Genomic DNA, 26,661 nt, shown 5'->3' with positions numbered 1-26,661 from the left:
ATTATAATTGAAGTTAGCTATCTACTATGTACGTATACATGTTAATGACATTCTCTGCTTACCACATTTTTATATTTTAAAATATCATTAGATAAAATAGAATTACAGAGGTTCTAATTATCTTTCAATTTGTTTTTTTGTTTATTTTCAGTTTTCGGGATGCTTTTAGGCGATACAGTTCTTCTGGATAACCTAGATGCAGCTAATGCATACAGAAAGGAGGTACGAACGTCAGTTGCAGCAGGTTACAATGAATAATTTCACAATATTACACCATACATAAAACAATCATATTATTATTATTAACAGATTCCTATATAGCGCAGCATATTCCGTTGCGCTTTACAATTAGAACAACAGTAATAGAACAAAACTGGGCAAAAACACACAGACAGATAGAGGTAGGAAAGCCCTGCTCACAAGCTTACAATCTATAAGGTAATAGGCATTGATACACAAGGATAGATGCTACCTATTGCATAATGGTCCACCAGATTGCTTGGTTCTTAATGGGTTGTATGATATGACCACCCAGCAATGTTGGCTAAGGGTCTGGAGGGTGAGAGAGTAAAGAAAGACAAAATATGTGAGGTTATGTGTACTGTACAGAGAGGATGTAATTAGATAGGGAAGCTTTGAAGGTTATGTGGGTGGGTCTGGAATTTGATAGTCTTATGACTGCTTAATTGTGCCACCAAGGTAAAACTGGCTGCAAAACTTTTCTGTTCACAATTTATATAATTGCAACTATAAACATATGACTTTTATATTAGTAAATAATTTACAGACCACTTTTTTTTTTTTAAGGTTATATACATTATCCGTTACAGTCCAAATAATGTTCAGACAAATTCCTTGTCTTTAATAATAATACAGCACAAAAGAAAAAAAAAAATGTTTAGCTGCCAAGGATATTTGAACGAATTTAGGGTATTTTGGGGTTGTTAAATTCAAAAGTAGTTTTTTCGAATTGTCTCTAATAGATAGCCTGTATTAATAGGTAACTTAGCCATAACGCGTGCATATGGGAATCTACAGGAACATTCTGGAAGGTGAGAGACACAAATATTCAGGTGATCTCTCTCAGATCATTCTAAGATATTCCTCTTCCACATAGAAGTGATCAGCCACAATCAATTGGCTGTTGAGTAGTTTGCATTGTCTATTGTGTTTTTCTTGTTTCTCGTCCATGTATCTCAAAAATTAGAGCCAATCTACAGTAGCAAAATTTATATATTCAGAATCCGTATCACAAAGTTACCACATGATTGCTCTAACGTGATTGGCAATAAAATGTGTGTTGATTAGTGTAATAGTCATACTTTTTGGTAATTTTTTCCACTTTAGGGGGAAGGTGGTGGTGGAGATAATGAGTGAAGGAGGAGCCTATGTACTTTCAAACTTGTCACTTAAAATAATCCTCTTTGGAGCTAATTCCCTTCAAAACCCTATATGACCATACTGGCATGAGATTTTTATTTTGACTGCCTAACCAGCCAAGTGGTCAGGTACCAGCTGCTACAGGATGATTTTTTGGTGTTACATTTCAAAAATCCTTTTCATTTTGGTAACTCATGGTGGCCACTGGAGACACTTGGAGCGGGCCAGTAAGCAGTCCGATGGTGACGCCAGCTTCCAACATTACATAGTATCTCCAGTGCCATTGGACGACCACGGCTTCCTGCTGTGTCCGGAAACACATCACACGGGGGTGGGGTGGGGGGAGTCAAGGATCAGCGTACAATGGGCTACCCTCACTAGGCAAAGGGGGCTGTGTAGAGCTTTCCTTATGCTGGATCCAGGTGAAGGAGTTTCCTATAGACTCCTCTTGATTTGGCTTGAAATTACAGTATATCTGACATAAGAAGATCTCCCTCCGAACACCGTTGCTTGCTTTTGTATCTGGCTGCTGGTGAATCATTTTCAAACCCTACGGGCTTAGTGGCAAAAAAAAATGTTTTCCTTGCTTTTCTGCAGTATCTTGAGGGAGCTGGTTGGTTATTGAATACTTGAGTTCCCTTGTACCCTACTTTTGTAATTAAATATAAAAGGGGAATGCTCTCCCAAGGCTAAACCAGAGTAGGTGGTAGCCAAATATTTTTCCTGCGTTAAATACCAGGCTAAGTTTTTAACCGTAAAGTCTGATCCAGGAGCTGTTTGTATGGCTTGTGTTACAGAAGACCAAGTTTCTACTTCCCCTCTTTTTGATTTCCTTCTGAACTAGTATCAAACATAGAATTTGATGGCCAATAAGAACCAATTGACATATGATTCCCCTTGGGGGCGATAGGTCTAAGGGGGCCATTAGAGCCTGTTTGGGCACAGGAGGTTACACCGCTCCATCCAGTGGTTGGTGCAGGTGTCCTTTGTAGAGAGATGTTTGGGCACCCCTCTATCTCCATGTTGCAAAAATAAATGTTTTCAGCACCTGTTCAGTCGGGATGCAGTTAATTTACCGGCAGTCGGGTTCCCGTCGGTCAGGATACAGATGCTGGAATCCCGACTGCTGACAATACTGACAGCCGGAATCCAAGCTCAGAAGGGCTATTCCTACTCGTGGGTGTCCATAAAATGGGAATAGAACCGGTGGCGAGCCACCGAGCCCGCAGCATGGAGAGCACAGCGAGCCCGCAGTGGGACTCTTTGCGCTTACCCCGCTGCTGGCATACTGACGGCCGGGATGCCGTTGTCAGTCTACTGACGGTCAGCATGCCGACCGTTGGTAAATCATACTGAACCCGTTCAGTCAGGCAAGGCCAAGACCAAGAGAATGTTTCTACCATTGTGGGACGTGTTTAGGATGTACAAACATAAAGGCTAGGAGCACGAAACAAACAACCCAGTTCATGTCCACAACCACGAACAAAGAATAAAAAGTAAGAAATAGAATAACATGCAACAGCAAAGGCATCATATATCTCGTAAAATGTGCTTGCTAGAAGCAATATGTAAGGATGAACTACAAGGTCGCTTAAAATCCGCATAGAGGAGCATGTAAGGAACATTAAGAGAGGATTAGAAGAACACAATCTGTCAAAACACTTTAAAGATTTCCACAACAGTAACCCAAGCTCAGTGAAATTCATGGGCATAAGAGAAGTAACACCAAACTGGAGAGGAGGTGATTTCACATACAAAATCAACAAAGCAGAGCTCAGATGGATGTATGAACTAAAGACATTTACCACACGGGGACTCAATCCATCATACTGTATGTAAACAAAAAAAATGTCATCCGCATATAGGGAGAAGTAATGTATAGTCATTGAACATATAACTTTAAGAACAACATAACATTATCACGACCATCCCAAATATTACATCATGTGTGCATATGTAACATAACATGACATCATATCAACAAACATGATAATCATATCACACATTAACTACTAGCATCACTAACACAATCAATCTTTGTAGTCTTCATACCACAGATTACGTGAACCACCAGACTCAACCCTAGACTGTACCAACAACAAGAACTGAGAACCATTATCAAACAATATGAAAAGCCCACTATACATCATGGCTACTGGTCCATTACCGAGGGTTCATCCCCCTCTACCCAGTTAATATATTTTATCCGGGCATTACAGACACTAATTAGGAGTAATCATGAAGACACCCAAACTAAATATTACCTCATAGACCTCTAGTAATAAAGTCATATGTAATTACCCAGTTACAATATCTGGTTGTTCCTAATACCAAACGCAAGTATTATATGCAATTACCACACATAAGTAATAGTTTATATTTATCAGTATACGCATCAGATGTTACAGATGCAGATCATCAATTTATGTTTATTTATTTTATCTTCACTTTATTTTATTCTATTGATTTTTTTTTTTAGTGTTCAGTGTGTCCATTGAAATCATTCCCTGTAGGTTCATACTGTTAGAACAACGATATGGAGCATACAGGTAGAGGGTTGGCCATGTATCACTTTGTTTCACCTCACACCCAATGGCAAATAGAGTTATCTCCCAACCAATGGAAACAGAGCATGGTGACCTATATAAACATCAAACATGGTCAGTGACCCTATACACCATTCCCAGAAGAAGGCCAGACAAGGCAGAAATGCGTTGGAACTTGATACTCACAGCAGACCACACATACAAGCACCAGCCGCTCCTCCGCAAATACACTCCAAGGGGTCTATTCATGAAGTCGTGAAAAGGGTGGAGAAGTGAGCCAGTGAAGAAGTTGCCCATGTCAACCAATCAGCATGGGCAACTTCTCCACAGGCTCACTTCATGAATAGACCCCCAAGTCGCCTCTCCAGGCGAGCAGAGTTGAGCGAACGGCTAGCGCTGTGAGACACTGGGGACCGTGCACTTTCGCGAGGCCGCCGGTATCCGGAAGTCCCGCGGCCGCTGGTGTTCCCGGTCAGTGCAGCCATTGGTGTGCGGGCCAGCACACACCAGCCCTCATCTCTATCAATGACCGGGACGGGAAGGAACGAGTACGCACCTGGCAGCATCCATTCGAGACATCACCGAAGAAGAAGAAGGGTAAGTTTAAGCAACTGGGGGTTACGGGGCGACACTCTTCTAGGACATAGAACCCCCACCGTTTAAGTACAGGAAAGCCATTTCAACTGACTGCATCACCTTCATTACAGAGGTAGTTGGAGCGCAGGGGATCATCCATTACTTAACGATCCCCCTGAATGTTGTACCATTTTTGGCATCTGACTAGGGAAGCAAAGCTGTTTAAAGCTGAAAAAGTCAGGTGAGGATGGCATCCAGTCCAGATTGCCAAGAGCAAAGTTAATATTCCTTGCTGATATGGTGATTGAGGCTTTCATCTATCTGGGTCAGGCAGCAGTTAATGCTGCTAGCTGGATGCTCATGTCCCAGGTGTGGCAGTGGTTGTTTGTAGAGCTTTGTGGTTCAGGAATTGGCAAGCAGATGGTGTTTCAAACAAATGCAATAAGCATCTTGCCTTGAATTCTGCTTTTGAAATATTGCTTGCAGCAGGCAATATTTTCACTATTTGCAGAGATCAAAGACAGATAGCATTTTATGCAAATCTTTTTTTTGATCCAGAGGACAGATAGATCCTTCAGGCCTATCTAAAATCTTTGACTCTGCACTATCTGGTAGCCTGATTCAAGATGGAATCTTTAAGGTCTTTCATTCATGGAATGCAGTAGAGGAAGTTTATGGTATCGTTAGACATAAAAGATGCTTACCTGCATGTGCCTATCTGGGATATGTATTATTTGCCGGCAGACAGGATCCCGGCTGTCATGATCCTGACAGCGGATTCTATCCGACAGAATGCCGTCAGTGGGGCTATAGGCAGGCTAGGCATTTGCCTAGGGCATTCAAGCATGTTTAGGGGCATCCAAGCATGTCCCTGCAGTATCTCATGCTGAGAGGGACAGTCCGCAAACTAACTGTTACTTTCCAAATGTATTCAATCAGTACTTGTATACACTGCTGTTTACATTTGTCAAAAAAAATGCACACTGTGCCTTAAACTTCCTCCGACATGCTTGAATGCCCCTGACTTGTGAGACCTCAGACAGACAGCAGAAGCCCCGTAAATGCAATTCCTGGACCTGTGACATTTTCAATGACTATATAAGGTTATTACTGGATGGCTTCTTATGATAACACGTGTATTTTGGAAGACTGCTTCACTGAAACCTGACATCACCTATACTGCTTGTGCACATGGGGGAGGGGGACCCTGCCATCCTGTGTGTGTCCCTTATTCCTGTACAATTCCCAGATGTCTGCAGGGACATAACATGGACAGTGTTCTCCCCACACTTTATTTCCTAGTCAGTCCATGCCGTAAAATTCCCCTGCCACCCAGCACTGTGGTCAGCAAGTTGCATTGTGCTATTTCTATATGAAACATCAGTGCAGCGTGACTTTCGGACACATCAGACAGGAGGGCAGAGCATATCACTCCCGCAGTATAAAGTAAAGGGCATGCAGTTAACGGGAGTAACAGACACCAGCAAACACACTGAATAGTGAAGAGAATGGACAGTTTCTACATGTTTGATACTGATCTTTTTGTATAACCAGCAAGTATGGCAGTATCTGTGGCAGTATACAGTATGTGTATTATGGGCATTACTAATGTGGGGCATATGTGTAAGGTGCATTACTGTGTGGCATTATGTGTATTATGGGCATTACTAATGTGGGGCATATGTGTAAGGTTCCTTTACTGTGTGGAATTATATGTATTATGGTCATTACTGTGTGGCATTGTGCAGAGTTGAACTGGCCCACAGGGTAACCCCCCGGTGGGCCCCACTACCTGAGTGTTGCAGGTACAGATGCAGAACTAGCTGCGGAGCTAGGGGGCACCAGACAAAATTTTGCCTAGGGCATCAAATTGGCTAGGGCCGGCTCTGGGCGAGCGCTAGAAAGCCCCTTATCGGCTCACTGCGCTCACAATGCTGCAAGGATGGTGGCTCGCTGCGCTTGCCACAGGTTATATTCTCCCTCTATAGTGTCGTGGACAGAGGGAGAATAGCCGGTGTTATTGGTATTCCGGAAGTGGCATTTCACCCCCTGTTGGGATTCCGGCATCTGTATTGTTGCCGCCAGGATCCCAACTGGCTGTATTTTAACTGCTTCCCACCTATCTGGATAGGCCATCAGTCTCTGTTATAATTTGCAGTCTAGTAGCGTCATTTCCCCCCAAATCATTTCGACTTTCCATTTTAATCCGGAAACTGTAGTTCCTTATTTGTTTCAAGAGTTTCAAGATGAAGGGGAGTCCAGTCATTCTTTAGCTATAGAAAGAGTTATAAAGATTTGTGATGAGCTAAATTGAAAGAAATTTTTGTGTTTGATTTTCAGTGAACAGGCTTGCCAGCCTCTAAGCATACTGTTGCTCAGTGGGTTACCAAAATTATCTACCAGGCCCATGTGGTTGCAAGTTTTCCAGTCCCACAAAGTTTAAAGGCTCCCCCCCAAGTGTCCATCTCTCATTGCAGAGAGGTTACAGAGTTTACTATATAGTAGATTTTTTGTTTTTCAACATACAGTACTTTACTGCTTCATTATGTGCTTGTCATTTTTTTCAAATATATAATTATCCTCCACAAATATTTTAGATAGGCTCTTCTTTGACACATTTATGTAATGTAAAGTATAATATGCTCTGTGTTCTTAATTTCTCTTTCAGCAAGGCTGGGGAACACCGGACCATGGGACTACAGGTTGGCTGGAGGAGTTAGCACGTAAACAATACTATAGCTTTAAATTATAAGATCCTCGCACCTGCAACCCCAGAATTCCAGTCTTCATTATGTCCATGATGGAGTAGTGGTGCACGTTGTAAGAGGCTGTGCAGCCGTTATTGTAGCTAAATGATTTCACTTTATTTGTCATTTTTTTGTTTACTTTTTAGTTAGGTACTGTGTGCTGCTTATAGAGTGCATGTGACTGGCGCCATCTTTCTGGGTTGCATATGGCGGCTCACTGCAGTAAATGCACAGACATGTGTGGCTGGCTACTTCATATACTACTCGTATACTCCAACACTACCCAACTAAAAAACGGTACAAAATTGGAAAAGGGGCGTGGTCATGGGTAAGGGGGCCGTGGCTAAGCGGCACGCCCCATATGCTACCATTGTAATGGGAAACACTAAAAACAGTACATGTACAAAAAGGTAAAGTTGGAGGGTATACGAGAGTATCATCTCTGCGAAGAGTGAATGCACTAAGGGAGGGGCGGAGCTTTGGGTGCTGGTCTCCCCTCCAAATTTCAGCAGTACAATCATAGTTACTGTGTATCATTTGACATGCAGCAATGGGCTCCTCTCATCTACAGCCTCTGGATTGGCAGATTAGTGTATTTTTTTGTGTCACTCTCCCTATGTGTCATGTTCTCCCCTGTGCTGTGCACAGCAGTTAGTACCGGCTACCTTGCTGCAGGGAAGAAGAGAAAGTTGTTCCTCCTCTCATTCCCCATGCTTGCTGATCAGTTTCGGTGTACTGATGCAAGTCTCAGCTTTGCTACTCTCTTCTACAACTGCCAGTGGATTGATGAGTATAATCTTTCTACTATTATTGCCTTTTCAGTTCTGTAATTGGTTGTGCAGTTGCTCTGTGTCCTGGGCTACATTGCTCACTTGTGTCCGCTATATTAGCGAGGACACGGTGGAATTATGATTTGTATCACTGATCACTGCTGTGCGTTTTCGCATAGCGGGCGATGAGATCTGAACTGCGCATGTGTATGCACCGCAATGCGACTGCGCGTAGGACGGGATGGTGCGAAAAAAGTGATCGCACGGGCGATCACAAGGTGATTGACAGTTCAGGCCGTTTGTGGGTGGCAACTGACCGTTTTACAGGTGTGTCCGGAAAACGCAGGTGGGACCAGCCTATTTAAGGGAGGGTGTCTGACGTCAGCTCTGTCCCCGATCAGCAGGATTACATCGCAGAGAAAGAGGAAGTCCTGGGCTGAGCAGAGATGTGCAGCTCTACTTCAAATGCGATCGCACACCTGCACAAACCTATCTACCTCCCCCTGTAGGCGCCAACTATCTGATTGCAATGCTGCTAAAAACGCACCCTAGCGATCAGGTCTGAATTACCCCCTATGTAGACTATATATTACTGTTTCTCACACTCATCTATGTGTGTTCATCAGTGTATATTGCCATGTCACTCTCACCTTTGCATATCTATGCTGTATATTACTGCATCTCACCCAGAGGCGGAACTACCACCAGTGCGTTGCACTGGGGCCCGCCTCTGTCCAGGGGCCCAAAGCATGTAATGAGTCAAACTGACTCATTGCATGCCGCTGTGCGCTGCAGCCGCCCAGAGAGGAGAGGAGCAGCGATACGGGGGAGAAGGAGGAGGAGGGAGCCGCAGCAGCGCTTTGTTACTGGTGGAGGCGCTGCTGCTGCTGCCCCTCTGCTTCACTATAGGCTGTCTTCCGAGAACAGCCTATAGTGAAGCAGAGGGGCAGCAGCAGCAGCGCCTCCACCAATAACACAGCGCTGCTGCGGCTCCCTCCTCCACCTCCTTCTCTCCTGCCCGGGAATCGTCTGACGCTGCACTGAGGAGCCTGAGCCAGCGGAGAGGGTAAGTATAATTCTTTCTTTCTTTATTTCTTTCTCTTTCTTTCTTTCTCTTTCTTTCTTTCTCTTTCTTTCTCTTTCTTTCTCTTTCTTTTTTTCTTTCTCTTTCTTTCTCTTTCTTTCTCTTTCTTTTTTTCTTTCTCTGACGTCCTAAGTGGATGCTGGGGACTCCGTCAGGACCATGGGGAATAGCGGCTCCGCAGGAGACAGGGCACAAAATTAAAAGTTTGACCACTAGGTGGTGTGCACTGGCTCCTCCCCCTATGACCCTCCTCCAAGCCTCAGTTAGGTTTTTGTGCCCGTCCGAGCAGGGTGCAATCTAGGTGGCTCTCATAAAGAGCTGCTTAGAGTAAAAGTTTTGATAGTTTTATCATTTTCAGTGAGTCCTGCTGGCAACAGGCTCACTGCAACGAGTGACCTAGGGGAGAAGAAGTGAACTCGCCTGCGTGCAGGATGGATTTGCTTCTTAGGCTACTGGACACTAGCTCCAGAGGGACGATCACAGGTACAGCCTGGATGGGTCACCGGCGCCGCGCCGCCGACCCCCTTGCAGATGCCGAAGTAAGAAGAGGTCCAGAAACCGGCGGCTGAAGGCTTTTCAGTCTTCATGAGGTAGCGCACAGCACTGCAGCTGTGCGCCATTGCGCTCAGGCACACTTCACACCGGCGGTCACTGAGGGTGCAGGGCGCTGGGGGGGGCGCCCTGGGCAGCAATGTTAATACCTTTCTGGCTAAAAAGAATACATCACATATAGTCCATGAGGCTATATGGATGTATTTCACCCCTGCCAGGTCTCAGAAAAACCGGGAGAAGAGCCCGCCGGAATAGGGGGCGGGGCCTATCTCCTCCGCACACAGCGCCATTTTCCTACACAGCTCCGCTGCTAGGAAGGCTCCCAGGCTCTCCCCTGCACTGCACTACAGAAACAGGGTAAAAAACAGAGAGGGGGGGCATTTTTTGGCGATATTATATATATTTAAGCAGCTATTAGGAAACAACACTTATATAAGGTTGTTCCTATATAATTATAGCGCTTTGGTGTGTGCTGGCAAACTCTCCCTCTGTCTCCCCAAAGGGCTAGTGGGGTCCTGTCTTCTATCAGAGCATTCCCTGTGTGTCTGCTGTGTGTCGGTACGTGTGTGTCGACATGTATGAGGACGATGTTGGTGTGGAGGCGGAGCAAATTGCCGGTAATGGTGATGTCACCCCCTAGGGAGTCGACACCGGAATGGATGGCTTTGTTTATGGAATTACGTGATAATGTCAGCACGCTGCAAAAGTCGGTTGACGACATGAGACGACCGGCAAACCAGTTAGTACCTGTACAGGCGTCTCAAACACCGTCAGGGGCTGTAAAACGCCCTTTGCCTCAGTCGGTCGACACAGACCCAGACACGGACACCGAATCTAGTGTCGACGGTGAAGAAACGAACGTATTTTCCAGTAGGGCCACACGTTATATGATCACGGCAATGAAGGAGGCTTTGCATATCTCTGATACTGCAAGTACCACAAAAAGGGGTATTATGTGGGGTCTGAAAAAACTACCTGTAGTTTTTCCTGAATCAGAGGAATTGAATGACGTGTGTGATGAAGCGTGGGTTACCCCTGATAAAAAACTGCTAATTTCAAAGAAGTTATTGGCGTTATACCCTTTCCCGCCAGAGGTTAGGGCGCGCTGGGAAACACCCCCTAGGGTGGACAAGGCGCTCACACGTTTATCCAAACAAGTGGCGTTACCGTCTCCTGATACGGCCGCCCTCAAGGATCCAGCTGATAGGAGGCTGGAAAATACTCTAAAAAAGTATATACACACACATACTGGTGTTATACTGCGACCAGCAATCGCCTCAGCCTGGATGTGCAGTGCTGGGGTGGCTTGGTCGGATTCCCTGACTGAAAATATTGATACCCTGAATAGGGACAGTATTTTATTGACTATAGAGCAATTAAAGGATGCATTCTTTTATATGCGAGATGCACAGAGGGATATCTGCACTCTGGCATCAAGAGTAAGTGCGATGTCCATATCTGCCAGAAGAAGTCTATGGGCACGACAGTGGTCAGGCGATGCGGATTCCAATATTTGCCCCGAGGCAAAGGAAAGGGTAAGAGACTGCAGCAGGCAGCCCCTTCCCAGGAGCAGAAGTCCTCCCCGGCTTCTGCAAAGGCCTCAGCATGACGCTGGGACCTTACAAGCGGACTCAGGGGCGGTGGGGGGTCGCCTCAAGAATTTCAGCGCACAGTGGGCTCACTCGCAGGTGGACCCCTGGATCCTGCAGGTAGTATCTCAGGGTTACAGGTTGGAATTCGAGAAGTCTCCCCCTTGCCGGTTCCTAAAATCTGCTTTGCCAACGTCTCCCTCAGACAGGGCGACGGTATTGGAAGCCATTCACAAGCTGTATTCTCAGCAGGTGATAATCAAGGTACCCCGTCTACAACAGGGAAAGGGGTATTACTCCACGCTATTTGTGGTACCGAAGCCGGACGGCTCGGTAAGACCTATTCTAAATCTGAAATCTCTGAACCTGTACATACAAAAATTCAAGTTCAAGATGGAGTCACTCAGAGCAGTGATAGCGAATCTGGAAGAAGGGGATTTTATGGTGTCCTTGGACATCAAGGATGCTTACCTTCATGTCCCAATTTGCCCTTCACACCAAGGGTACCTCAGGTTCGTGGTACAAAACTGTCATTATCAGTTTCAGACGCTGCCGTTTGGATTGTCCACGGCACCCAGGGTCTTTACCAAGGTAATGGCCGAAATGATGATCCTTCTTCGAAGAGAAGGCGTATTAATTATCCCTTACTTGGACGATCTCCTGATAAGGGCAAGATCCAGAGAACAGCTGGAGGTCGGAGTAGCACTAACTCAAGTAGTGCTCCAACAGCACGGGTGGATTCTGAATTTTCCAAAATCCCAACTGATCCCGACGACACGTCTGCTGTTCCTAGGGATGATTCTGGACACTGTTCAGAAAAAGGTATTTCTTCCGAAAGGAAAAAGCCAGGGAGTTATCCGAACTCGTCAGGAACCTCCTAAAACCAGGAACAGTGTCTGTGCATCAATGCACAAGAGTCCTGGGAAAAATGGTGGCTTCTTACGAAGCGATTCCATTCGGCAGATTCCATGCACGAATTTTTCAGTGGGATCTGCTAGACAAATGGTCCGGATCGCATCTGCAGATGCATCAGCGGATAAAATTGTCGACAAGGACAAGGGTCTCTCTGCTTTGGTGGTTGCAGAGTGCTCATCTGTTAGAGGGCCGCAGATTCGGCATACAGAACTGGGTCCTAGTGACCACGGATGCCAGCCTGAGAGGCTGGGGAGCGGTCACACAAGGAAGAAACTTCCAGGGCGTGTGGTCAAGCCTGGAAACGTCTCTCACATAAATATACTGGAACTAAGAGCAATCTACAATGCTCTAAGCCTCTGCTTCAGGGTCAGCCGGTGTTGATCCAGTCGGACAACATCACGGCAGTCGCCCACGTAAACAGACAGGGCGGCACAAGAAGCAGGAGGGCAATGGCAGAAGCTGCGAGGATTCTTCGCTGGGCGGAAAATCATGTGATAGCACTGTCAGCAGTGTTCATCCCCGGGAGTGGACAACTGGGAAGCAGACTTCCTCAGCAGACACGATCTTCACATGGGAGAGTGGGGACTTCATCCAGAAGTCTTCCACATGATTGTAGTCCATTGGGAAAGACCAATGGTGGACATGATGGCGTCCCGCCTCAACAAAAAACTGGACAGGTATTGCGCCAGGTCAAGAGACCCTCAGGCAATAGCTGTGGACGCTCTGGTAACACCATGGGTGTACCAGTCAGTGTATGTGTTCCCTCCTCTGCCTCTCATACCCAAGGTACTGAGAATTATACGGCAAAGGGGAGTAAGAACGATACTCGTGGCTCCGGATTGGCCAAGAAGGACTTGGTACCCGGAACTTCAGGAGATGCTCACGGAAGATCCGTGGCCCCTACCTCTAAGAAGGGACCTGCTTCAGCAGGGTCCTTGTCTATTCCAAGACTTACCGCGGCTGCGTTTGACGGCATGGCGGTTGAACGCCGGATCCTGAAGGAAAAAGGCATTCCGAAAGAAGTCATTCCTACCCTGATTAAAGCCAGGAAGGAAGTGACCGCACAGCATTATCACCGCATTTGGAGAAAATATGTTGCGTGGTGTGAGGCCAGGAGGGCCCCGACGGAGGAATTTCAACTCGGTCGATTCCTACATTTCCTGCAAACAGGATTGTCTATGGGCCTCAAATTGGGGCCCATTAAGGTTCAAATATCGGACCTGTCGATTTTCTTCCAGAAAGAATTGGCTTCAGTTCCTGAAGTCCAAACTTTTGTCAAAGGAGTACTACATATACAGCCCCCGGTTGTGCCTCCAGTGGCACCGTGGGATCTCAATGTAGTTTTGGAATTCCTCAAATCCCATTGGTTTGAGCCACTTAAATCGGTGGATTTGAAATATCTTACATGGAAAGTGACCATGCTACTGGCCCTGGCTTCGGCCAGGAGAGTGTCAGAGTTGGCGGCTTTATCGTACAAAAGCCCATATCTGATTTTCCATTCGGACAGGGCAGAACTGCGGACGCGTCCTCAGTTTCTCCTTAAGGTGGTATCAGCGTTTCACCTGAACCAACCTATTGTGGTGCCTGCGGCTTCTAGCGGCTTGGAGGACTCCAAGTTGTTGGACGTTGTCAGAGCCTTAAAAATATATATTTCAAGGACGGCTGGAGTCAGAAAGTCTGACTCGCTGTTTATACTGTATGCACCCAACAAGCTGGGTGCTCCTGCGTCTAAGCAGACGATTGCTCGTTGGATTTGTAGCACAATTCAACTTGCGCATTCTGTGGCAGGCCTGCCACAGCCAAAATCTGTAAATGCCCACTCCACAAGGAAGGTGGGCTCATCTTGGGCGGCTGCCCGAGGGGTCTCGGCATTACAACTCTGCCGAGCAGCTACGTGGTCAGGGGAGAACACGTTTGTAAAATTCTACAAATTTGATACCCTGGCTAAGGAGGACCTGGAGTTCTCTCATTCGGTGCTGCAGAGTCATCCGCACTCTCCCGCCCGTTTGGGAGCTTTGGTATAATCCCCATGGTCCTGACGGAGTCCCCAGCATCCACTTAGGACGTCAGAGAAAATAAGAATTTACTTACCGATAATTCTATTTCTCGTAGTCCGTAGTGGATGCTGGGCGCCCATCCCAAGTGCGGATTGTCTGCAATACTTGTACATAGTTATTGTTACAAAAATCGGGTTATTATTGTTGGAAGCCATCGTTTCAGAGGCTCCTCTGTTATCATGCTGTTAACTGGGTTCAGATCACAAGTTGTACAGGGTGATTGGTGTGGCTGGTATGAGTCTTACCCGGGATTCAAAATCCTTCCTTATTGTGTACGCTCGTCCGGGCACAGTATCCTAACTGAGGCTTGGAGGAGGGTCATAGGGGGAGGAGCCAGTGCACACCACCTAGTGGTCAAACTTTTAATTTTGTGCCCTGTCTCCTGCGGAGCCGCTATTCCCCATGGTCCTGACGGAGTCCCCAGCATCCACTACGGACTACGAGAAATAGAATTATCGGTAAGTAAATTCTTATTTTCTCTTTCTTTCTGTCTTTCTCTTTCTTTCTTTCTTTCTTTCTTTCTTTCTTTCTTTCTTTCTTTCTTTCTTTCTCTTTCTCTTTCTTTCTTTCTTTCTCTTTCTTTCTTTCTTTCTTTCTTTCTCTTTCTTTCTCTTTCTTTCTTTCTCTCTTTCTTTCTTTCTCTCTTTCTTTCTTTCTCTCTTTCTTTCTTTCTTTCTCTCTTTCTTTCTTTCTTTCTCTCTCTTTCTTTCTTTTTCTTTCTTTCTTTCTCTCTCTTTCTTTCTTTCTTTCTCTCTCTTTCTTTCTTTCTCTCTCTTTCTTTCTTTCTCTTTCTTTCTTTCTTTCTTTCTTTCTTTCTTTCTCTTTCTTTCTTTCTTTCTTTCTCTCTTTCTTTCTTTCTCTTTCTTTCTCTTTCTTTCTCTTTCTTTCTCTTTCTTTCTCTTTCTTTCTTTCTTTCTCTTTCTTTCTTTCTTTCTTTCTTTTTCTTTCTTTCCTACAAAAAAGGGGGACTGTCTGCCACAAAGTGTAAAAAGGGAGAATCTGCTTGCCGCAATGTGTAAAAAGGGGGAATCTGCCTGCCGCAATGTTTAAACAGGGGGAATCTGCTTGCCGCAATGTGTAAAAAGGGGGAATCTGCCTGCCGTAGTGTGTAGAAAGGGGGAATCTGCTTGCCGCAATGTGTAAAAACGGGGAATCTGCCTGCCCTAATGTGTAAAAACGGGGAATCTGCTTGCCACAATGTGTAAAAACGGGGAATCTGCCTGCCCCAATGTGTAAAAACGGGGAATCTGCTTGCCACAATGTGTAAAAAGGGGGAATCTGCCTGCCGCAGTGTGTAAAAACGGGGAATCTGCCTGCCGTAGTGTGTAAAAAGGGGGAATCTGCCTACCGCAATGTATAAAAACGGAGAATCTGCCTGCCGCAATGTGCAAAAAGGGGGAATCTGCCTGCCGCAATGTGTAAAAAGGGGGAATCTGCCTGCCGCAATGTGTAAAAAGGGGGAATCTGCCTTCCGCAATGTGTAAAAACGGGGAATCTGCTTGCCGCAATGTGTAAAAAGGGGGACTGTCTGCCGCAATGTGTAAAAAGGGGGAATCTGCTTTCCGCAATGTGTAAAAAGGGGGAATCTGCTTGCCGCAATGTGTAAAAAGGGGGAATCTGCCTGCCGCAATGTGTAAAAACGGGGAGCCTGCCGTAGTGTGTAAAAAGGGGGAATCTGCCTGCCGCAATGTATAAAAACGGAGAATCTGCCTGCCGCAATGTGTAAAAGGGGAGAATCTGCCTGCCGCAATGTGTAAAAACGGGGAATCTGTCTGCCGCAATGTGTAAAAACGGGGAATCTGCCTGCCGCAATGTGTAAAAACGGGGAATCTGCCTGCCGCAATGTGTAAAAACGGGGAATCTGCCTGCCGCAATGTGTAAAAAGGGGGAATCTGCCTGCCGCAATGTGTAAAAACGGGGAATCTGCTTGCCGCAATGTGTAAAAAGGGGGACTGTCTGCCGCAATGTGTAAAAAGGGGGAATCTGCTTTCCGCAATGTGTAAAAAGGGGGAATCTGCCTGCCGTAATGTGTAAAAAGGGGGAATCTGCCTGCCGCAATGTGTAAAAAGGGGGAATCTGCTTTCCGCAATGTGTAAAAAGGGGGAATCTGCCTGCCGCAATGTGTAAAAACGGGGAATCTGCTTGCCGCAATGTGTAAAAAGGGGGACTGTCTGCCGCAATGTGTAAAAAGGGGGAATCTGCTTTCCGCAATGTGTAAAAAGGGGGATTCTGCTTGCCGCAATGTGTAAAAAGGGGGAATCTGCCTGCCGCAATGTGTAAAAACGGGGAGCCTGCCGTAGTGTGTAAAAAGGGGGAATCTGCCTACCGCAATGTATAAAAACGGAGAATCTGCCTGCCGCAATGTGTAAAAGGGGAGAATCTGCCTGCCGCAATGTGTAAAAACGGGGAATCTGTCTGCCGCAATGTGTAAAAACGGGGAATCTGCCTGCCGCAATGTGTAAAAACGGGGAATCTGCCTGCCGCAATGTGTAAAAAGGGGGAATCTGCCTGCCGCAATGTGTAAAAACGGGGAATCTGCTTGCCGCAATGTGTAAAAAGGGGGACTGTCTGCCGCAATGTGTAAAAAGGGGGAATCTGCTTTCCGCAATGTGTAAAAAGGGGGAATCTGCCTGCCGTAATGTGTAAAAAGGGGGAATCTGCCTGCCGCAATGTGTAAAAAGGGGGAATCTGCTTTCCGCAATGTGTAAAAAGGGGGAATCTGCCTGCCGCAATGTGTAAAAACGGGGAATCTGCTTGCCGCAATGTGTAAAAAGGGGGACTGTCTGCCGCAATGTGTAAAAAGGGGGAATCTGCTTTCCGCAATGTGTAAAAAGGGGGAATCTGCCTGCCGTAATGTGTAAAAAGGGGGAATCTGCCTGCCGTAATGTGTAAAAAGGGGGAATCTGCCTGCCGTAATGTGTAACAAGGGCACGCTGTCTGCCGTAATGTGTAACAAGGGCACGCTGTCTGCCGTAATGTGTAACAAGGGCACGCTGTCTGCCGTAATGTGTAACAAGGGCACGCTGTCTGCCGTAATGTGTAAAAAGGGCACGTCGTCTGCCGTTATGTGTAAAAAGTGTACTCTGTCTGCCGCTATGTTTAACAAGGGCACGCTGTCTGCCGTTATGTGAAAAAAGTGTACGCTGTCTGCCGCTATGTGTAACAAGGGCACGCTGTCTGCCGTTATGTGTAAAAAGTGTACGCTGTCTGCCGTTATTTGTAAAAAGTGTACGCTGTCTGGCGCTATGTGTAACAAGGGCACGCTGTCTGCCGTTATGTGTAAAAAGGGGACGCTGTCTGCCGTTATGTTAAAAAGTGCACGCTGTCTGCCGTTATGTGTAAAAAGGGCACGCTGTCTGCCGTTATGTGTAAAAAAGGGGGACGCTGTCTGCCGTTATGTGTAAAAAAGGGGGACGCTGTCTGCCGTAATGTGTAAAAAGGGGACGCTGTCTGCTGTAATGTGTAAAAAGAGGAATCTGTCCGCCGTAAGGTGTAAAAGGGTCTCTACCTGGTGTAGTGGTGCTACTGTGCAGCGTAATTTGAATAATGGAGACTACTGTGCACCGTTTTATGAATTGGTATTATTTTGTGGCCACACCCCTTCCCCACGAAGCCACTCCACTATGTATTTTTGCGCGCGCCTACGGCGCGCACTGCCCCTGTTTTGCATGCAGGGGTTGGGCTCCGGTGCCGTTTCTTGCACAAAATGTCTAGTTACGGCACTGTTGCTAGGTATCCACTTCCCTGAGCAGGTCCCCCTCACCAGATCCTCTCCAGGGGTGAGGGGGTGGACTTGGATGGGATGGGGGGGTAGCCCAAGCCATTTTGTCGCACATGGGCCCACCGCTCGTTAGTTCCGCCACTGATCTCACCTATGTTTGTTCATCACTATATATTGCTGTGGCACTTTCACCTATGTGTAACTACTGTATGTGTCCTCACACATGTTTATTAGAAAATGTGGCATGGTGCGGAATTTTGGTAATGCACACGCACCGTGGAAATGCGCACTGCCACCAACCCTTTGATGTGCTATTAATTGCAGGTGCGTGCGTATGCCGCCAAGCAAAGTCACAAACAACTACGGTTAGCAGGAGCATGACAGCCCGCTACCCATGCCCACACACTGACACTTAGTCCCCATACCTGTGGCAGGCAGCTGGAGCATCCTAATCCCGCTGCCTGCGAACACACAGCACTTGTTAGAAAGCGCGAATGCCACGCTGTGCCGGGAATCTTTGCAACAGTAGTCACAATGACCACAAGTGAAGTTGGCCCAAACTATAAAACCAAAAGGAGACGCAGGTCGGCACGATTAGTTTGGAGATTTATTTTTTTTCCTGCGATGCGAACATCTGTATTGCTGTGTCACTCTCACCTATGCGCATCTTTGTACGATATATATTGCTGTGTCTCACACTCATCTTTGTTTTCATAAGTATATATTGCTGTGTCACTCTCACATATTCATATGTATGTATGCTATGTATTACTGTATCTCACACTTGCCTATGGGTGTAAATCACTATATATTGCTGTGTCACTCTCACCTATGCGCTTCTGTGTAATCTATATATTATCGTGAGTGTGGGGCATGGGGGGAGGTTTAACAGTGTTTCCACTTGTAACTTAGGCGAATTCAGTTATTCGTTGTAGATAACCTGCTCCACAGGGCCACACAGCTTCAGAGTGCAGCTGATAATAGGACAGTGGCCATGCACTTTGGCCTTCACACTCATATACAGAATACAGTGTTTTAACATGGTATTGGACAGACTGTCCTGTCTAACTGCCATTGCTATCATTCAACCACTCCAACAAAAACACTCCACCTTGTTGAGGCAACATGGCTTCTTCCAGCTGATATGGTACTTTTGCTGTTTGAACATTGAGTTGGGCTGGGATTCTTTTTTGGCCTTACTGCTGTGGCTCATTCTCTTAAAATAGTTGGCAGTAATTATGTCTTTCCATTCTGTCTAGTGGTGCAGCGGGGTACACTGTGTTCCACAGGGAATACATTGCAGTATAGAGTTGGATCTTGATCCAGAGGCACCAACAGGCTAAAGCTTTGACTGTTCCCAGGATGCATTGCATGGCCTCCTCTATAACCCCGCCTCCGGACACTGGAGCTCAGTTCGTAAGTTGGTGCCAGCTGAGCAGGTCACTTAACGGGGGGCTGCGCTAGGCAGCCCTGAAAAGAGCTTTTATTAGAAGATTCTTCAAGGGCTGCAGCACTTTTATGCCCTAGTGACATACTGTGCTGTGGCTCCAACACCTCCCCAGCAGCGCCGCAGAATCCCGCTGGCCGGGTTCCCGGGTACTTGCGGCGGAGGCACTCCGGTTTCCAGGCACACGCTGCTGGTACTCTCCAGGATCGCGTGGCTGCTCATTTGGGAGGAGGTAAGAGGTTCCCTCTGAAATCGTGTTTCGGTCGCGTTCTTAGGAGACGGACCGCGGCGCTGGCATGGACAACTGTGGCCGTGCAGGGACCCCACTATATCCACCAGGGCAGGGAGCACAGGTCGGATTTCACAAAAATCCTTTCTCTATCGTCCTAGTGGATGCTGGGGTTCCTGAAAGGACCATGGGGAATAGCGGCTCCGCAGGAGACAGGGCACAAAAAGTAAAGCTTTAGGATCAGGTGGTGTGCACTGGCTCCTCCCCCTATGACCCTCCTCCAAGCCTCAGTTAGATTTTTGTGCCCGGCCGAGAAGGGTGCAATCTAGGTGGCTCTCCTAAAGAGCTGCTTAGAAAAGTTTAGCTTAGGTTTTTTATTTTACAGTGAGTCCTGCTGGCAACAGGATCACTGCAACGAGGGACTTAGGGGAGAAGTAGTGAACTCACCTGCGTGCAGGATGGATTGGCTTCTTGGCTACTGGACATTAGCTCCAGAGGGACGATCACAGGTACAGCCTGGATGGTCACCGGAGCCTCGCCGCCGGCCCCCTTGCAGATGCTGAAACGAGAAGAGGTCCAGAATCGGCGGCAGAAGACTCCTCAGTCTTCTTAAGGTAGCGCACAGCACTGCAGCTGTGCGCCATTTTCCTCTCAGCACACTTCACACGGCAGTCACTGAGGGTGCAGGGCGCTGGGAGGGGGGCGCCCTGGGAGGCAAATGAAAACCTTTTTTGGCTAAAAATACCTCACATATAGCCTCCGGGGGCTATATGGAGATATTTAACCCCTGCCAGAATCCGTTAAGAGCGGGAGACGAGGCCGCCGAAAAGGGGCGGGGCCTATCTCCTCAGCACACAGCGCCATTTTCCCTCACAGAAAGGCTGGAGGGAAGGCTCCCAGGCTCTCCCCTGCACTGCACTACAGAAACAGGGTTAAAACAGAGAGGGGGGGCACTAATTTGGCGTTAGAAATATATAAAAAAGATGCTATAAGGGAAAACACTTATATAAGGTTGTCCCTATATAATTATAGCGTTTTTGGTGTGTGCTGGCAAACTCTCCCTCTGTCTCCCCAAAGGGCTAGTGGGTCCTGTCCTCTATCAGAGCATTCCCTGTGTGTGTGCTGTGTGTCGGTACGTGTGTGTCGACATGTATGAGGACGATGTTGGTGAGGAGGCGGAGCAATTGCCTGTAATGGTGATGTCACTCTCTAGGGAGTCGACACCGGAATGGATGGCTTATTTAGGGAATTACGTGATAATGTCAACACGCGCCAAGGTCGGTTGACGAAATGAGACGGCCGACAAACAATTAGTACCGGTCCAGACGTCTCAAAAACACCGTCAGGGGTTGTAAAACGCCCGTTTACTTTAGTCGGTCGACACAGACACAGACAGGGACACTGAATCCAGTGTCGACGGTGAATAAACAAACGTATTCCTTATTAGGGCCACACGTTAAGGGCAATGAAGGAGGTGTTACATATTTCTGATACTACAAGTACCACAAAAGAGGGTATTATGTGGGATGTGAAAAAACTACCGTAGTTTTTCCTGAATCAGATAAATTAAATGAAGTGTGTGATGATGCGTGGGTTCCCCCCGATAGAAAATATGGGCGGTATACCCTTTCCCGCCAGAAGTTAGGGCGCGTTGGGAAACACCCCTTAGGGTGGATAAGGCGCTCACACGCTTATCAGAACAAGTGGCGGTACCGTCTATAGATAGGGCCGTCCTCAAGGAGCCAGCTGACAGGAGGCTGGAAAAATATCATAAAAAGTATATACACACATACTGGTGTTATACTGCGACCAGCGATCGCCTCAGCCTGGATGTGCAGAGCTGGGGTGGCTTGGTCGGATTCCCTGACTAAAAATATTGATACCCTTGACAGGGACAGTATTTTATTGACTATAGAGCATTTAAAGGATGTATTTCTATATATGCGAGATGCACAGAGGGATATTTGCACTCTGGCATCAAGAGTAAGTGCGATGTCCATATCTACCAGAAGATGTTTATGGACACGACAGTGGTCAGGTGATGCAGATTCCAAACGGCACAAAGGTGTATTGCCGTATAAAGGAAGAGGAGTTATTTGGGGTCGGTCCATCGGACCTGGTGGCCACGGCAACTGCTGGAAAATCCACCGTTTTTACCCTAAGTCACATCTCTGCAGAAAAAGACACCGTCTTTTCAGCTTCAGTCCTTTCGTCCCTATAAGAGTCATATCTGCCCAGGGATAGAGGAAAGGGAAGAAGACTGCAGCAGGCAGCCCATTCCCAGGAACAGAAGCGTTTCCACCGTTTCTGACAAGCTCTCAGCATGACGCTGAGACCGTACAGGACCCCTGGATCCTACAAGTAGTATCCCAGGGGTACAGTTTGGAATGTCGAGACGTTTCCCCTGCGCAGGCTCCTGAAGTCTGCTTTACCAAGGTCTCCCTCCGACAAGGAGGCAGTATGGAAAAAAATTCACGAGCTGTATTCCCAGCAGGTGATAATTAAATTACCCCTCCTACAACAAGAAAAGGGGTATTATTCCACACTATATTGTGGTACTGAAGCCAGAAGGCTAGGTGAGACTTATTCTAAATCTAAAAAAATTTGAACACTTACAAAGGTTCAAATCAAGATGGAGTCACTCAGAGCAGTGATAACGAACCGGGATCCATGTCCCAAATTTGCCCTTATCACTAAGGGTACCTCAGGTTCGTGGTACAGAACTGTCACTATCGGTTTCAGACGCTGCCGTTTGGATTGTCTACGGCACCCCGGGTCTTTACCAAGGTAATGGCCGAAATGATGGTTCTTCTTCGAAGAAAAGGCGTCTTAATTATCCCTTACTTGGACGATCTCCTGATAAGGGCAAAGTCCAGGGAACAGTTGGAGGTCGGAGTAGCACTATCTCGGATACTGTTACAACAGCAGGGGTGGATTCTAAATATTCCAAAATCGCAGCTGATCCCGACAACAAGTCTCCTGTGCTTAGGGATGATTCTGGACACAGTCCAGAAAAAGGTGTTTCTCCCGGAAGAGAAAGCCAGGGAGTTATCCGAGCTAGTCAGGAACCTCCTAAAATCAGTGCATCATTGCCCAAGGGCCATGGTAAAAAAAAAATGGTGACTTCCTTCGAAGCAATTCCAGTCGGCAGATTTCATGCAAGAACTTTTCAGTGGGATCTGCTGGACAAATGGTCCGGATCGCATCTTCAGATGCATCAGCGGATAACCCTATATCCAAGGACAAGGGTGTCTCTCCTGTGGTGGTTACAGAGTGCTCATCTTCTAGAGGGCCGCAGATTCGGCATTCAGTTTTGGATGTTGGTGACCACGGAGGCCAGCCCGAGAGGCTGGGGAGCAGTCACACAAGGAAAAAATTTCCAGGGAGTGTGATCAAGTCTGGAGATTTTTCTCCACATAAATATAGCTAAGGGTAAATTTATAATGCTCTAAGCTTAGCAAGACCTCTGCTTCAAGGTCAGCCGGTATTGATCCAGTGGGATAAAACATCACGGCAGTCGCCCACGTAAATAGACAGGGCGGCACAAGAAGCAGGAGGGCAGTGGCAAAAACTGCAAGGACTTTTCGCTGGGCGGAAAATCATGTGATAGCACTGTCAGCAGTGTTTCATTCCGGGAATGGAAACTGGGAAGCAGACTTCCTCAGTAGGCACGACCTCCACCCGGCAGAGTGGGAACTTCATGGGGAAGTTTTCCACATAATTGTAAACCGTTGGGAATTACCAAAGGTGGACATGATGGCGTCCCGTCTGAACAAAAAACGGGACAGGTATTGCGCCAGGTTAAGAGACCCTCAGGCAATAGCTGTGGACGGTCTGGTAACACCGTGGGTGTACCAGTCGGTGTATGTGTTCCATCCTCTGCTTTTCATACCTAAGGTACTGAGAATTATAAGACGTAGAGGAGTAAGAACTATACTCATGGCTCCGGATTGGCCAAGAAGGACTTGGTACCCGGAACTTCAAGAGATGCTCACAGAGGACTTATGGTCTCTGCCGCTAAGAAGGGACTTGTTTCAGCAAGTACCATGTCTGTTCCAAGACTTACCGCAGCTGCGTTTGACGGCATGGCGGTGGAACGCCGGATCCTAAGGGAAAAGGCATTCAGGAAGAGGTCATTCCTACCCTGGTCAAAGCCAGAAAGGAGGTGACCGCACAACATTATCACCACATGTGGCGAAAATATGTTGCGTGGTGTGAGGCCAGGAAGGCCCCACGAAGAAATTTCAACTCGGTCGATTCCTGCATTTCTTGCAAACAGGAGTGTCTATGGGCCTCAAATTGGGGTCCATTAAGGTTCAAATTTCGGCCCTGTCGATTTTTCTTCCAGAAAGAATTGGCTTCAGTTCCTGAAGTCCAGAAGTTTGTCAAGGGAGTATTGCATATACAACCCCCTTTTGTGCCTCCAGTGGCACTGTGGGATCTCAACGTAGTTCTGGGATTCCTCAAAACACATTGGTTTAAAACCAGTCAAATCTGTGGATTTGAAGCATCTCACATGAAAAGTGAACATGCTCTTGGACCTGGCCTGGACCAGGCGAGTGTCAAATTGGTGGTTTTTTTCTCAAAAAAGCCCATATCTGTTTGTCCTTTCGGACAGGGCAGAGCTGCGGACTCGTCCCCAGTTCTCTCCCTAAGGTGGTGTCAGTGTTTCACCTGAACCAGCTTATTGTGGTGTCTTGCGCCTACTAGGGACTTGGAGGACTCCAAGTTGCTAGATGTGGTCAGGGCCCTGAAAATATAGGTTCCAGGACGGCTGGAGTCAGGAAAACTGACTTGCTGTTATCCTGTATGCACCCAACAAACTGGGTGCTCTTGCTTTTAAGCAGACTTTTGCTAGTTGGATGTGTAATACAATTCAGCTTGCACATTCTGTGGCAGGCCTGCCACAGCCAAAATATGTAAATGCCCATTCCACAAGGAAGGTGGGCTCATCTTGGGCGGCTGCCCGAGGGGTCTCGGCTTTACAACTTTGCCGAGCGGCTATGTAGTCAGGGGCAAACACGTTTGTAAAATCCTACAAATTTGATACCCTGGCTAAGGAGGACCTGGAGTTCTCTCATTCGGTGCTGCAGAGTCATCCGCACTCTCCCGCCCGTTAGAGAGCTTTGGTATAATCCCCATGGTCCTTTCAGGAACCCCAGCATCCACTAGGACGATAGAGAAAATAAGAATTTACTTACCGATAATTCTATTTCTCGGAGTCCGTAGTGGATGCTGGGCGCCCATCCCAAGTGCGGATTATCTGCATTACTTGTACATAGTTACAAAAATCGGGTTATTATTGTTGTGAGCCATCTTTTCAGAGGCTCCGCTGTTATCATACTGTTAACTGGGTTCAGATCACAGGTTGTACAGTGTGATTGGTGTGGCTGGTATGAGTCTTACCCGGGATTCATAAATCCTTCCTTATTGTGTACGCTCGTCCGGGCACAGTACCTAACTGAGGCTTGGAGGAGGGTCATAGGGGGAGGAGCCAGTGCACACCACCTGATCCTAAAGCTTTACTTTTTGTGCCCTGTCTCCTGCGGAGCCGCTATTCCCCATGGTCCTTTCAGGAACCCCAGCATCCACTACGGACTCAGAGAAATAGAATTATCGGTAAGTAAATTCTTATTTTTAACAAGGCTCCACAGTACCAGGTGGTGACGACCAGCATAGGGGATAAGGCGCTTGACCTGTATCCCCTCCCCCAGCTCCGGGCGCCATCTACTGCTGGTGTTTCCGCCCTGGAGCTGCTTCTCACTCTCCCTCACTCCCAGACAGAGATTTTGGCGCCATCTTTACACAAGTAGCTGCGGCTGATCTCCGGGACTGCAGGACAGTGTCTCCTCTGTAAATCTGCCTGCCTCATCAACACTGTGCATTTACAGTATTCTACATGTCATTTTAGACAGTGTTAAGGACAAGTGTACTTCTACCTGAATATTTAGTACAAGTATTCTGAGATATACATCCAGTATCTACTGTGCATTGTTTTATTTTATATATATATATATATATATGTGTGTGTATGTATGTAGTTTTACTAGTCCAGTGCAGTTCTCGTGTATCACACTTATTGCTATCACTATATTCTGCACCCTGGGGGACTAGGTGCGTCAGGGTCTCATATATATATATATATATATATATATATATATATATATATATATATATATATATAAAAGGCAAAAGTGGAAACATGCAGCGGCACTCAGAGACTGATCCCAGTAGTTAAAGTGCAAAAATAGATTTTTTTATTCCATGAAAAGCAGCAACACAAAATAAGGTCACCTTATTTTGTGTTGCTGCTTTTCATGGAATAAAAAAATCTATTTTTGCACTTTAACTACTGGGATCAGTCTCTGAGTGCCGCTGCATGTTTCCACTTTTGCCTTATACTTACCATTCCAGAAGGCACCGGAGCTACATATTTGGGGTGAGTGCCAGCTCTTTTTGAGTCTTATATATATATATATACATACATACCTGTATATATGTGTATATATATATATATATATATATATATATACATACCTGTGTATACATATATATATATATATATATATATATATATATATATATGTATGTATATATATATATATATATATATATAGTGCTACACAGTATATACGGTTTTGTATTTTTTACTGTGTATTTCAGTCACCTCACACCACTTTAATTCTCTGTTTGTGTCCTGTATTTACTGTCACATAAATCAGGGGGTTATTTGCAGGTATTGTGTTTGGCTATATTGTACTATTATGCTCTAAGGCTACATTCCCTATAATGTCTGCCACACAGGGTGGGAAATCCGCGGCCACTTCTGCATCATGCAGTGCTTGCACCAAAGATTTACATGAGGGGAAGTTTTAGCTGTTGATTCAGGTACTGGGTGCCATACATCTCCCAGTCAGCCCGCAGCACCTGTGGACAATCAGGAACCACCTTGGGCAGCGTTCTCAAGTATGCTAAATACGCTTGTGACACATCTTACGCCCCCTGTGGGTCCTCCTGTGCCATTGCAACCACATATTGTCCCTGTGGT

At 46.6% G+C, this 26,661-nt stretch overlaps 1 protein-coding gene across 1 annotated transcript in view; it reads left to right on the top strand.

The window, feature by feature from the left end:
* SMCHD1 (structural maintenance of chromosomes flexible hinge domain containing 1) overlaps nt 1-26,661 on the top strand; it is an 838,152-nt gene that overhangs the window by 769,043 nt on the left and 42,448 nt on the right. The window contains exon 44 of the mRNA XM_063923554.1: nt 152-222. Coding sequence (XP_063779624.1) covers nt 152-222 — 71 coding nt within the window. The remainder of the gene's footprint in view (nt 1-151; nt 223-26,661) is intronic.

The sequence above is a fragment of the Pseudophryne corroboree genome, chromosome 5 (assembly GCF_028390025.1).
Source record: "Pseudophryne corroboree isolate aPseCor3 chromosome 5, aPseCor3.hap2, whole genome shotgun sequence".
Classification (NCBI taxonomy): Eukaryota; Metazoa; Chordata; class Amphibia; order Anura; family Myobatrachidae; genus Pseudophryne; species Pseudophryne corroboree.
Note: the sequence above shows the minus strand (reverse complement) of the source record. Positions and strands in the feature narration are given on the sequence as shown.